The sequence below is a fragment of the Megalops cyprinoides genome, chromosome 8 (assembly GCF_013368585.1).
Source record: "Megalops cyprinoides isolate fMegCyp1 chromosome 8, fMegCyp1.pri, whole genome shotgun sequence".
Lineage (NCBI taxonomy): Eukaryota > Metazoa > Chordata > Actinopteri > Elopiformes > Megalopidae > Megalops > Megalops cyprinoides.
In genome coordinates, this window is record NC_050590.1 from 5,913,210 (window position 1) to 5,926,904 (window position 13,695).

Sequence of the window (13,695 nt, forward strand, 5' to 3'; positions counted from 1 at the left end):
TGTCTAATGTCTCAGGTTAGATAATTTATTATGAGTAAACAATCCTCCCTAACCATAATTCCACAGAGCTGATACAGTCTGCATCTGCTGTGTTTGCAGATGACCTAAATGCAGTCTGAAATGAAGGGTGATGTCCATCGAAAGCCAATTAACCCAGTGACCCAGTAAGGACCTTTGAAGCCTTGAAGGCAAGGCTTAACATGGTGCTGGAAGCACTCTAGACTAATGGAACGCTGACAAGCTAAATGGAACTTTACGTTTATGACGTCATACTCACAATATCCGTGTCCTTTTTCCTCCTCTTTTTGCGGTCAGGTTTTGGCGCCTGGAACAAAAATGGAGAAACAAAGAACAGTGACTATCGATTTGCACTGGTCATCCTCTCGTTCAGTGAAACCCCAAACACAAGAATTGGGGGGGGGTGGGGCGTGAGGACCAGGGCGTACCTTGCTCAGTGTGCTGTCCATGGGCTTGTATTCAGTCATGAACTCGTCCAGGAAGACCTTGAAGGTGTTGACCCACACCTTGACGGGAGACTCGCTCCAGTCACGCTGTTCTTGCCGCATGGTCTTCTCCAGGATGTGCTCGAACAGTGCGTACAGGTCCTTGTAGCGGATACTCTTCCCGTCATCCATCTGAAGGGGGAACAGCAGGGAGCAGAAACACTCAAGGACAAGGGCAGGAACGAGAGGACACGTGAGATTCCTTGGTTTTTGACACGAGCGCTCACCGCCAGTGCAGTGGAGTAGGAGTTGAAAATGTTCAAACGGAACTCCTTGAGCGCCTTCTTAAACACGACATCCACCAGGGTGTCTTTCTTACTGTCCTCTGTGTCCAGGTCATTGATCTACAGCACAGAAAAAAACATCTAGTCATCGTTCAGTTCAAATCCCACGTTTGGCAAGGGAAGAGAAGAACTCACCCTGGACAGAACATAAACCACACAGTTTAGACATCATCTTAGACCTTAATCAATGATTCAGTGCCTATACAATTTCTCACATAGCACTCATCTATGAATTCCTCGTTCCTAAAACACGTTCAGAAGTGTTGCACGAGCTAATCTCCGGCAGACACATTTTCAGGGGGTGTCTGCCGTACCTTCTTCATCAGGAACTCATTCATGCTCTTGTAGTCGTTGGCGCTGGTGAGGATTTGCAGGGAGTCGTTCTGCCACTGCGCCGGCTCCAGCGTCACGCTGCTGATCTTCACGCTGCGCCGTCGCTTCACCTTGGGGGACGGCTCCTTGTTCTCCTTGAACTCCTTCCCCCGCTCCGTGGCCAGGTCCGGGCTGCGGGGAGGAGACATATGCTCCTGCCCTGCTGGGAGAGGGGGCACGATCAGGTAAGGGGAGGCTTACACATAAACACACACACGTGCACACACACACAAACACGCACGCACGCACACACGCACGCACGCACACGCGTGCGCGCACGCACACACACACACACACACATGCATGCACACACACACACACACACAGGTAAGGGGAGGCTTACACATAAACACACACGCGCACGCACACACACGCATACACACGCGCGCACACACACACATTCACGCATGCAGCCACAAATGCAGAAATGCACACGCACACCCAAATAAGCACACACACACGCACACTTGCACATAAACATGCATGCACGCACACACACACATTCACACAGAAACACACACACACACAAGGACACACACACACACGCATGCATGTACACACCCTGACATCAAAGGAGAGATCAGCACCTTCTCCACAGGCTCATTCACTCATTTACTCCTGAAATCACTCAAACACTCAAACACTCACTCCCATCCCCACTCACTCACGCATGCAAACGCACTCTGACCTAACAAGTGAGATTAGCTCCATCTCTACCATCTCACTCACACACACATTAGCAGTCTCATGTTGCCATGGCGCTCGTTCACGCACACGCATCCCGCTGGTCTCATGACATCATCGATGCCAGCTCACCCTCTCCCAGGCTGAGCCCAGGGTCTGCAAGGTCTCCCTCCGGCAGGTCACCCGCACTGGCCAGCTTATCCCTCATTGTCTTCTTATCACCCTGTTTGGTCTTCCCCCAGAAGCGCATCTTCCCTCGAACCCTGTGACCAGACACACGCATACAGGTTCAGACAGGCACAGCAGACGAGGTGAAAAACCCTCTCTCTCTCTTACTGTACGAGGGACAATGTGACAGCTTTCTACCTGGTGGGTGAATACAAATACAGACACAAAGACACAAATCAAAGCTGCGATAGTTGGAAAGTAAAACGGAAAGAGTGCTTTCAGTAGTGTCACCTTGGGAACGAGTGGGGGAGGGGTATCCGTACCTGCCGTCTGTGTGGGAGCTCTTCCTCAGGGTGTCCACCTTGCCGAGGTCACCGGAGGACATGGTCTTGTGCATCTTCTTCTGGTCCCCAGTGTGTGTGGACGGCTGCAACGTCAATATAGATGGCACAGCGTGTCAAAAAAGCACAGAAACGCAGGGGCACTCAGCAGCCAAGCGACAGGAGAGGAGACGACCGCGACACGGTCGAGATGGCCAGGGACCGCAGCTGTACCAACAACTCTGCGGTCAAAGGTGTGTTTCTGTGCTGACCAATCAGCTGTCTCCATTTATGAAAAAACTCTGCAGGAGAGGTCCTAAACTCTCTCATACACTCTGAGAAAAACAGACATGTATTAACGACAAGCTACAGATTAGGTATCTCTTCAAAATCACTTGGCGTTATCTTTTAAAGCTGAGGTGCTTCAATCAGCACACTAACTTCAATTAGCACATTATACACAATTCAATCTGCACACTGGCACTCATTACTACAGAGTGCCAGAGTCAACACTAGCCTAGCCTTTCATACGATCACTCTGCCAGATATCAAACCTAGTACCAATGCTAACTATTGCTGCTACCAGTCTTAATATATGCCAAAGGCCAACACTTCTCACTATTTTTTCATCTGAACATTAAACAACTGAGCAACAACAACGACACACCTGCACACTCTACAAGTTCAACCTTTGTAAAGGTAGGGAGGACGTCATTTCTTACAGCTGAAACAGAATATTTTTCTGCCAGTAGATGGGAGCATAACACTACATTTGAGTTGTCAGTGCCCTCTCACTTGTGCTCAGCCGTTCCTGGTCAGCAACATGCTTTCAGCACAGCATCAAAGATCGCAGGGAACTTTCTATTCCCACTCCTCATCTAAACCGTCTGAGCCCTCTACAGTCAAAACAGTAATACATCACTGCAAACCCCACCCACACGGCAAAACACACTCCAATCTTACTCCACTGCTGAGCGCTCTTTGTAAATGTGTCAAACTTGGCACTGGTACTGTGGGCCCATTGTAGCGACATCCCTGCAGCCATAATGATGATTCCCCAATGCTTTCTACAGATGAGGTGAGGAGTGCTACTGTGCTCATGTTTCAAATTTTACTTAAACTATGGCTACAACAAACCACAAGCAAGGATATCAGGTTAATTACGGCAGACTTTCTGGATTGTCACTTAAATTAAGGGCCTCCTGGTCACAAAAGAACAGCGCAAAGCTAGATTCATGTATCACACCTGCGTGAAACAGTCAGAGCAAAAATGACAGTCCAACAGGAACACATTACGACACATTTTGCAACAAAAAAAAAACACCAGAGCTGTAAAAAAAACAGGAAGTGGAACGTGAATGAATCAACACGAAGAGGCGAGACAGAGAGCGTGACGCTCCGCCCCAGAGAGCCGGGGCGGGGGGTGGGGGGGGGGGTTGGGGGGGTCTGAGGATGGGCGTGGTCCTAATGGTGAGGAAAGGAAGGAGATCAGGTGCGCCCCCCGAAGGCAGTTACAGGCTAAAGCATGCAATGATTGGGTGGTTAACCAGGCTGGGAATGAAAGGAGGATCTTTTTACCCTCCCTCAGTTTCGGTGATGAATGACAGAATGACTCAGGGCGGCTCCCCTCCCACCCCCACCCCCCCCACGCTGGCCTGGCCAGGACGTCCGAAACTAGCACAGTGAACAGAATATCTAGAGCAGAGTGTGTTAAAACGTGGGCTAGTGACTGACTTACAGGGGAAACACTCCTCTGAGGCAAGCCATCCTTTCCTGGCTGCAGGACCCGATTACAAATTAAAAGGATTTTCACACTATCAGAGCCAGATGGAGAGTTTGTTAAAGGAGATTTTTTTTAAATCTTGTTTTTTTTCTGTAAAATCTTTCAAAACCTACTGTAAAAATCTTTGCAGTAACCCTTTCTATACCATCTAGAGTTGGAAATAAATGAATATGCATGTGGGATAATCACTTAAACATTGGTGAAATGGAATTATGTAACAAGAATCCAATTGCATTCATTTGGAAATGGAGAAAGGGCTTAACATGGGATATGCTAATAATAGCATGCAGTGTAGAAAGGGTTATTTTTCTCGCTACAAAGACCATCACAATTCAGGCTTTTCTTCAGAAGGTGTTCCCCCATCTACAGCACAGTGGAAAAAACAAACAAACAAAAAAAAAAACAACAAAGAACTTGGAGTATTGAAGCGTTTTTAGTTGTCAGTACTGCGATTCTACCCAGGCGGTGCGGAAGGGTTAGCAGTAGAGAGACCCCACTGGTGAATCTGGCACCCAGAGAAGGCCTGGGGGCTTGGGAGTGCTCTGGCTGTACAATTACCATTTCGGAGTCACTGTGACAAGCCTGTACAGCGCCCCCCTCAACGTCCTGCTTGGGGTGGGGCAGGCTGGGGGACAGAGGGGGCGTCAGGGGGGTCTCATCGTACTCATCGTCCTCAGACTCCCCCTCCCCCTCGGGGTTTGAACCGCGGGTCAGGAAGTCGGAGCGTGTCCGCGCCATGCGGGCTTTCTTTTTATGGCCTGGTCTGGCAACCTAATTAACCAAATGGTAAAAACAAAGGTAAAAACCTCCTGTCCCCGCCACTCTCTCCCTCCTGCCCAACCTGAGTGTGAGAGGAGAGGCCTGCAGCCTCTTGCAAGCGGCTCTCCCTTCTGGAAAAGCTGCATGCCTGCACATACTCACTCACACACACACACACACACACACACACTCACTCACACACGCACACACTTACTCACATACACGCACGCACACATGCACTTACTCACTCACTCATTCACACACACCTGTACTTATTCACAAACACACACCTACACTCATTCTCACACACCTGCACACAGCCACACACACCTGCACATACTCACACACACCCACGCTCCCTAACATACACCCCCACACACTCACACACACAGTCACACATTCACATGTTTGCACATACCCATGGCAACACACACACACACTTGCAGGCTTATACACAAGCAGCCACACATACATGCGCACCCACTGTACCTGTGCACATTCACATGTCCCCACACACACACACATTCCTTTACACATGCACACACACACCCACACACAAGCATGTATGAGCACAAACAAACATACCCCCCCCCACACACACACAAACACACATGCGCGTACACACACACACACACACACACACACACAGGCACAAACACACACACACACAAGCGTGTACTCATTCACTGCCTCTCACAAACAGCACAACATCGCATCAGTCTTCCACAGCAGCAGCTGACTATGAGCTACAGCATCAGTGAAGAGGCCTCACACCCAGGACACAGGGGGTGTGTCTCCTCTGTGCTGTTAGCTGGGATTTGAAAAGGGAAATTCATTTTACATGCATGTTCAATGTTCACTGATGCCCTGTCAGGGTTTGAACAAGGCTATCATTCTGACGAGGGCTGAAGATTTACAGTGACATAAAAGGTTTGTGTTTCACAGTCTCGGGTTAATTGAGGAAGTGAATGAATTCACAGCATCAGGGGTCCACAGGGGTGTAGGTCATGTGAGGTCATACCTATGCTGCTCAGCCTTGCTTGTGCACATATCACCTGGTTGGGAGAGGGCTAATGGAGGTATAAGGGGAGATTGTCTGTGCAGTTGGGTTTAATGTGATACCACTTTGTGGCACAAAGTGGTCTTGACTCAATCTTGCCCCTTTACCCCTTCAAAAGATGCTGCCTAGCAAGTATCACAATTTGGTTTTCCTAAAACCGAGCCTTTGCTAGTGAGAATATCATTTGTGCCAGGTTGTCCTGTTTTGCCACTCACCTCACGTCCTTTCAGTCCTTTGGAGGGTTTGGAGCTAGAGGCTTCGTCCTTCTGGATCGCCATCGACCTCTCTTGATTGGCAAAGTCCTTGTCCGACCTGCAATATATGTGGTAGCACATTAAGATCTACTATCACTGTAGACCTAAAAGGGGCAAACCTTTGGTGGTTTACAGGGAGAAAAGAGGTTCTCTGCAAAGCTGGTGCATACAAATTTGCTGCTCTAGGGAGTATGTGACATAATAAATATCTGAAATTTTATAAAAGCTTGCCCGGCTAATGAACATTCAGCACATCGCCAAATGATAAAAGCATGTAACATTCAGCACTCACTTGGAAATGGTGACCTTGTTGTCCCTGGGTGAGAAGAAGATGTTCGAGGACCTGTCAGTCATGCTGATGCTGATGGTCTGGGAGGGGGCCTTCTTGTGGCCTCTCCCTCTTGCGGCACCGTCCCGGGGCTCCAGGGTGACCTTAGGCGCCCATCCATCCTGCGTGGGCCTGCCCTCCCTCCTCTCGGCCGGGAAGACCGGGAGGGTCCGGTCTCTGGAGACAGCGGGGGCTGGGTCCTTGAGCTGCGGCTGTGGGGGTGGGACTATCTGCACGTCCACGCTGGAAGGGGACAGCTCTGCAGGGGGGGCAGGTTGGGGCGGCAGCTGGGTCACCAGGAGGGAGCTGGGCCTGTCCGCCCTCCTCCCCACCCCCTCCTGGGCGGCGGCCCCCTGCCGGCTCTGCTGGATCCTCTGCAGGGCCTCGCCCCGCTGCTTCTCCAGCAGGTCCCGCTCGTACTGCGCCAGGGCCTTGCGCTGCTTCTCCAGCTCCTCCTTCTGCTGCCGTATCTGCTCCATCATCTCCCGCTCGTTCTGCTGCTGCTGCTGCCGCTGCCGCTCCTCTTTCTCCTCGTTCAGCCTCTCCAGCTTCTCCAGAACCGCCAGGCTGGCGCCGTCGCGGGCCGCCGGGGACGGGGGCTCGCTGGTCTGGGCCGCGCTGTCCCGGAGCTCCGGCGCCGCAGCCTGGCCCTCGTCCAGCACTGTGTCCTTCTGCATGCTGATGACCACCACCACCGGTCGGCGGGACGACTCCCGCCTCTCCCGGACGGGCCTCCTGGCGGCCTCGGGCCGCGGGGCGGAGGGGTCGTCAGCCGGCGGGCGGGTGATGGCGGCGCCGTCATGAGGGGGGATGTAGAAGGTGGGCAAGCTGTTCTCGATTTTGGGGAGAGGGGCCAGGCTGGGCGGTTCTGTCTGAGGGACGTTGGGAAGGTCAACGGAGGCTGTGGGTTCTGGCAGCGTCGGCGACATCGGGGCTGGCGACTTCGGGGCTGGCGACGTCGGAGCTGGCGATGTCGGAACTGGTGATGTCGGGATTGGTGATGTCGGGACTGGTGACTTTGCAACTGGAGACGTTGGGATCGGTGACTTCAGGACTGGTGACGTCGGAACCGGCGATGTTGGGGGTGGCGAGGCTGGGGGCGGCGATGTCGGGCTTAGCGGTATCACCTCTGGATGCTCTGGTGTGGTGGACGGAGACCCGGCCCCTTCTGCCTCCGTGGTGCCCGGTGCACCTTTGGGATAGTCGTCGACGCTGAGCAGCTCGAAGCTCCCCCTGGAGCTCTCGCTGTCCGGGGTACCCTGCGGGGAGTGCGCACTCTCTGCGATCAGCTCGGTGGACCACCGCCTCTCCTCGGACGGAGACGCCCCGCCTGTGGACCTCACCTTCAGCAGCTCCAGGCTGAACTTGGCCTGTTCCAGCTCCCTCATCCTCCGGCTCTCCCTCTTGGCCCTCGTTTTCTGGTTAGGATCGTCCAGCGTCCTGGGCCTCTCTCTCGCAGCCACCTCCGGCACGGCTTCGGCTCTGGCTCCAAACTCCGCGCTCCTCTCTGCTCCCACCGTGGCCTGTGAGTCCTCGGGGGCCTCCTTCTCCGCTCCCTGCAGAGAGCTGAGTCTCTGGAGGCTCCTCTCTCGCTCCTCGTATGATCGGTCCTCCCACGTTCCAATGTCCATTCCCATAATCCTTGGAGCTTCCTCCTCCGGTGTTGGTCTGGCCTGTCCATTTTGCAGCTGCCTCTCTTCCAACTTCAGTTCTTTCAGGTCCCTAAACCTGAGAAATGAGCAGAGTTATCAATCTTATGCAACAGACAGAATATACAATTACTTCATACGACCAAGCTACTAAATGCGGCATATTTCCATACACCAACAGACAACGTTTCACATATCATACAGCCGCAGAGGAGACATTCAAGGGCATTCAGGCTCAACTGCTAATCCTGACAGCTTTAGGGATCTGCATTTTTCTTCGAAAATGGTTCTGACAAACACCTAACCACCTGAACTTCCAGACAAGGAGCTATGCTTTACACGCTGCAACTCCACATTCCCGCTGAACAGAAACAAAGAAACATGTAAATGCTTTGCTATACCATTCACTAAGACGACACTGCGAGTGTCTCCGCGTATCAGAGCCGCAGGACGGGCTGTCTCATACCTCTGCCGTGCCAGGTACCCTCTGCTGGCGGCCTGCAGGAGCACCATCCTGTCCCGTAGCCTGTGGTAGCTGTCCCTCTGGTGGTAGCCACGCCACGCCGTCTGGATGGTCCGCGCCGCCCGGCCGCGCTGGTAGCTGTGTTTCCGCCAGTTCCTCTGGATAACCTGGGCGGCCTCCCTCTGCCGGAGGAACCGCCGACGCCCCAGGTAACCCCTCCAGACCGTCTGCAGGTACAGCGCAGCCCCCTCCTGGAGGGCGGGGTCAGGCTCCTCCTCCTCCTCCTCATCCACCTGCTTCTCCCTGTAGCTCCGCCACCATCGCTGTGCAGGGACATCGTGGGAGATCCCGTCACATACTACACGCACACACCCATCACACACACTCAAACAGATCTCTTTGTGCAAAGATTTCCCACGGATAAGCCATCATAGAGACTCAAACGGCTGTGTGAAAACATGCAGGACAGGACATGTGAGTTTTGTATGTGTCATATCATATGACATATATCAAATGACCTAGTGTATATTCTTGCAGATAGGGACCACATGCACTGTAAATTTAATCACGCCACCAAACAGTAAACCTGTCATCTGCAACTCCTGCCAACAGAAAGTCTGGTCTTACAAAGCAGCAGAAACCTATTTCTGGGCTCATTACATTAACAAGAGGTGAAGAGCCAAATCAGCCGCAACAGGTACGATGGACAAATCAATTTAACTTCTCCAACGTCCAATTTTCTTGACATAACACTGACTTTGTTTATGTAATTTCAGGGAAACGCTGAGAAATTATTTCACCAGACTGTTCACACACTCCTGGTTTATTTCTCTTAAGGGACGGACGGTCTTCAAACAAGTAATACAGTAATGTTGAAATCATTTCAAGTAACTTCTATCCTCTCAAAACTGCCAACGCTATCACAACAAAACCGTGTGATGGTTTATGCAAACCTTCTTTTCCAATTACGCTCTTATACATTATTTAGGTTTAGGGTGTCCCACCCCTTTAGTCTGAGGCTCTAACGCTTTTCGGAATCGATTGTATTTATTTTTGTTCAATCAGGCAAAGCCTGAGTGTCTTTTCTGGGAGCCAATTATCGGTTCCAGGAAAAACTCAGCTCCTGAAAAGCGTTCTCCAAATGAAGGGAATATTTCTGAACACTCGAACTGTGTGAGAGACCTCACGAGACGTAATTCACAGTTGAGGTCATGACCTTTCGTTCAGCTCTTAAGTCCCATTTCCCCTTTCCCGTTGCTAGGCTACTCACTTACGAATGCAAAAAACAACAGACAATAAAAAAACATGTTCATCCAAGAGCATCAGGAAGTTGGTAATAAAAAAGACACTTTCTCCTGGTGTGTCACAACCCAATATTAGACATGAGGATTCTCATCCCAGACAGTACGTCAGAAAATCACAAAAAAAAAAGAAACACGGCTTACATTTCAGTGATCCCAGTTTTCAGCAAAGGCAGCTTAGCACTGCACGGAAAATAATCAACGCAGAACTCAAGCGCTGGACGAAGGCGGTTATGAGGACGCACCGCGTGCCGGGACGGGAAGGGTCCCACGCGCAGGTGATGCAGGACAACACCTGGAGGACCTACCTGGATGGCGACGGCCGCCAGCCTCATGCTGACGAAGTGTCTCCTCTCCAGGAGCGCCCGGAATCGCCGCTGCAGGGTGACGATCCTCCGCAGCACCTCCTGATGGAGCAGGTCCTGTAGCCTCTGCCGCTCCGCCTCTCGCAGAAACACCTGAGCGGGACAAACAAGCGCACAGGGCATCCCCCCTGCTCTTAATATCCCCAGGAATGTCTGGCATGGGGTGCCTAATGACAGAGCAGGCCGAAGCCCGGGGGCGAATGGCGACATCCCGATGGAATGGCGCTGGACTCTATCGCCGCATTGTGTCTGTCGCCGACACCCTTGTTTTGGCCACGCCGCCCTCACCGCTAAAGTGGGGGGCTGTGGGTGATGCATAACGGTATTCACCCCTCCAAACTATTACAGATCTATTTTTATCTGAGGCCAACTGGCAGGCCAGGGGGGTATATTAGGTGCAACGGCAATGCAAGGTGAACTTGGTCAGTGCTAAGCAGACCAAAGGCCTAAGCTGTGAACAAACACGTTTCTCTTACTTTAATTACTTTTACTTTAATTCATTAGTGCTGACTCCTCTACAAGCTTAGTGGATGCCCAAGGCAACTTGCAGCGCTCACAGTTTGACATTATATCTGTTTACACAACTGTATATTTGCTGAAGTAATTCAGGATAAGTACCATTGTTTTGCCAACTTGGAATCCATCCGGAGAGAGGTCCACCTGGTGCAGAAAGGCTCTGAGGCTGTCCTGGGTAGCACTGGTGCCGACGGGCAGGAGCACCCGGAAGTGACGAATGAAATCCTGACCAACAGAGATGGGAGGAAATTAAAAAACACGAGCCACAAGAGGCCTTTGTACAAGCAGACAGAGAGGGGCTTATCAAAGCGGCCCGTGGGGTCTCTGGGTGTTCTGGGTATTTTTGTTTTGTGCCGAACGCCCGCTGAACCGGATGTGTGTGTGTGTGTGTGTGTGTGTGTGTGTGTGTGTGCGGGGCTCTGAAACACGTGCTGGGTATGTGTGAGGCGGCTGATGTCACTGAATAAACAGGCGACTTGCTGACACACAGATTCAATAAAACACAAAATCAACACACAATCAACCCCTGCCTCCTGCCATCAGCAGGAGCACCTGGGAAGCTGCTGCTGTACTTTGCTGTAATTATTATACAGGGTGGGGGGGGGTGCTCATTTCATACAACAGAGAACCTCTGTTGTGGGAGCTAGACGCCTGTCTTTAAAGTGAGCACACTGTCCAGACATTCATCACAGTCAATATGTTTTGGGGGGGGAACTCCCAGCAATGAAGTCTGTGGAATTAGCAACTCAACGTCCCAGCTGGCCAAGTTAATAACGTTGACAGAGAGCCTTGGAGCTCAGTAAAGGGGAATGCACTTTAATTTGGGATTGTGTTTTCCAACTTAGTGAGAGAAGCAACGTATGCTGTATTGCTGTGTGCTTTTGATGCATTTGTGAGACCGTCTACCGGACGCAGAGGACAAAACAAGAGGTTTCGTCAGCTTTCGTGGGAAGAGGCAAAAAAAGGCCGGTAACAACGACCCAGGCGAATTCAAGACAAGCTGTGGAAGTGACTAACTGGAAACAATGATCCAGGCTCTCAACTCTGGAGTCTAGTGAAAGGAAACAGAGAAGCACAGGAAATTGTATCAAGCCTTCCACACCCTCCGACAAGGGGGGGGGGGGGGGTTGTTGGGTGGGGGGGGAATGTCACGTTTGAGAGAACATCTGAATGTTTCGCTCTATCGCTTGCTCGGTCCCTGCTCGGAGGAAAGGGAAAGAATATATCAGTCCAGCAACATCTGGACCCGCTGTGTCCCGAGTGCAGCTTGCGGTGCCGAAGGAATGCAGCAAGACCGCGTGCCAGGTGACCTCCGCGACAGCAGATTCAGCAAACCCTGTGTCTGTACACCTGGCAGATCCTCTGTCAGCAGACTCTGTGTCAGTAGACCTCCGTGTTAGAGGACACTGTGCCACTAAACTGAACCTACCCTGCATCAGTAGATCCTAGAGGCCCTCTCATGTACAACTAGCAGACCCTGTGCTGTTAAACGCAATAGGCCCCATGAGAGTAAACGGCCCTGTATGAACATGCAGGCAGGGGACCCAGTGGAATTGGTGGCTGTGTGTGACCCCAGCCCCCCCCCCCCCCCCCCCCCCCACCCTTTCCCACCTGGAAGGTGTACTTGATGCTGTATCCTGACTGGCGGATGCGGACGGTCTCCAGCATGCCCGTGTAGCGAAGCTGCCTCAGCACCAGGCCGTCATGGAAACGCATGGGCAGCTAGAGAGAGAGAGAGAGAGAGAGAGAGAGGGAGAGAGAGTAATCAGGAATAACTAACATGCCCTCTTTCAGCAGCACCAACAGCTCTGATCCACTGAGCTTCAAAGCAGAGCACAGGGTGTCTCTTCCTCTTACTTATGCAGTAAATCACACAAGTGTAGAGACGAGCAATTTTACAGAGAGAACCAGCACTCCAGTACTTACTGTCCAAATGGAGCCTGACAGATAATAGACACAGCGAGCCACATAATGCACAGCGAACCTTTCCCTGCTTTGGAAAGCACATTGACTTCACATGCCCTAGAGAACAAAGCCATTTGCAGGCACACGTACCTTTTCTGCGTTGGAGCGGATGCATTTCACAAAGTACGGCTCAGACTGGCCAAGTGTTTCCATTAGCTTATTCAGAGAGGCCTACACACACACACACACACACACACATGCACACACACACACACACACACACACACACACACAGACACACACACACACACACACACACACACACACACACACAGACACACAGACACACAGACACAGACACACACACACACAGACACACAGACACAGACACAACACAGAGAGAGAGAGAGAATATGAATTTACGTGTTTTAGGATTACCACCCACAAATAAAAAAGCACATGCTTTTAAAAACTAGCTAGACTGCGCCAATAAAATACAACCACTTCCCGAATATCTATTTTGTTGGTGTCACGTCGTGTTTTACTTTCGGGGGGGGGGGGGGGGGGGGGGGGGGGGGGAGCGGGGGCCGCTGCATGCTCGAATGGCTGTTTTTGTATTTGAATGACCTCTTGTCCCCAGAGTACAACACTGCAGGGCCGTGGTCAGTTCCTCCGTCTGGGGCGTCTGAATTCGCCTCAGCCTGCGGTCACTTCCTGTGGACAGGGCTGGGGAGAGCGTGAGAGGGCTCCACCTGGAGCCTATCCCTAGCCCTGCGAGTGCTGGAGGGGGGGGTGGGGGGTGGGGGGGAGGATGTGCTGCTATTCCGGTGGTCAGGAATTCACTTTCCCCCCACTCGCTGGATTACAGCAATCAGACACACAACAGGATGTGGGGTGGTGACTTCATGCGGTGAGGTCATCAACACATTAGTACAGGATTCCTGCCATTGCTCCAGGGTGGGTACCGTTAAGGCTGTTTAC

General features: G+C 51.8%; 1 protein-coding gene across 1 annotated transcript in view; it reads right to left on the bottom strand.

Annotated features, from left to right (window-relative positions):
• The window catches only part of myo9ab (myosin IXAb), a 171,574-nt gene that overhangs the window by 9,579 nt on the left and 148,300 nt on the right, over positions 1-13,695 (bottom strand). The window contains exons 21-34 of the mRNA XM_036535787.1: positions 12,865-12,945; positions 12,421-12,531; positions 10,912-11,034; positions 10,237-10,386; positions 8,631-8,950; positions 6,480-8,243; positions 6,149-6,245; positions 4,673-4,885; positions 2,335-2,438; positions 1,976-2,106; positions 1,102-1,322; positions 731-847; positions 447-635; positions 278-325 (exon numbers count right to left, since the gene is read on the bottom strand). Coding sequence (XP_036391680.1) covers positions 278-325; positions 447-635; positions 731-847; positions 1,102-1,322; positions 1,976-2,106; positions 2,335-2,438; positions 4,673-4,885; positions 6,149-6,245; positions 6,480-8,243; positions 8,631-8,950; positions 10,237-10,386; positions 10,912-11,034; positions 12,421-12,531; positions 12,865-12,945 — 3,669 coding nt within the window. The remainder of the gene's footprint in view (positions 1-277; positions 326-446; positions 636-730; positions 848-1,101; positions 1,323-1,975; positions 2,107-2,334; positions 2,439-4,672; positions 4,886-6,148; positions 6,246-6,479; positions 8,244-8,630; positions 8,951-10,236; positions 10,387-10,911; positions 11,035-12,420; positions 12,532-12,864; positions 12,946-13,695) is intronic.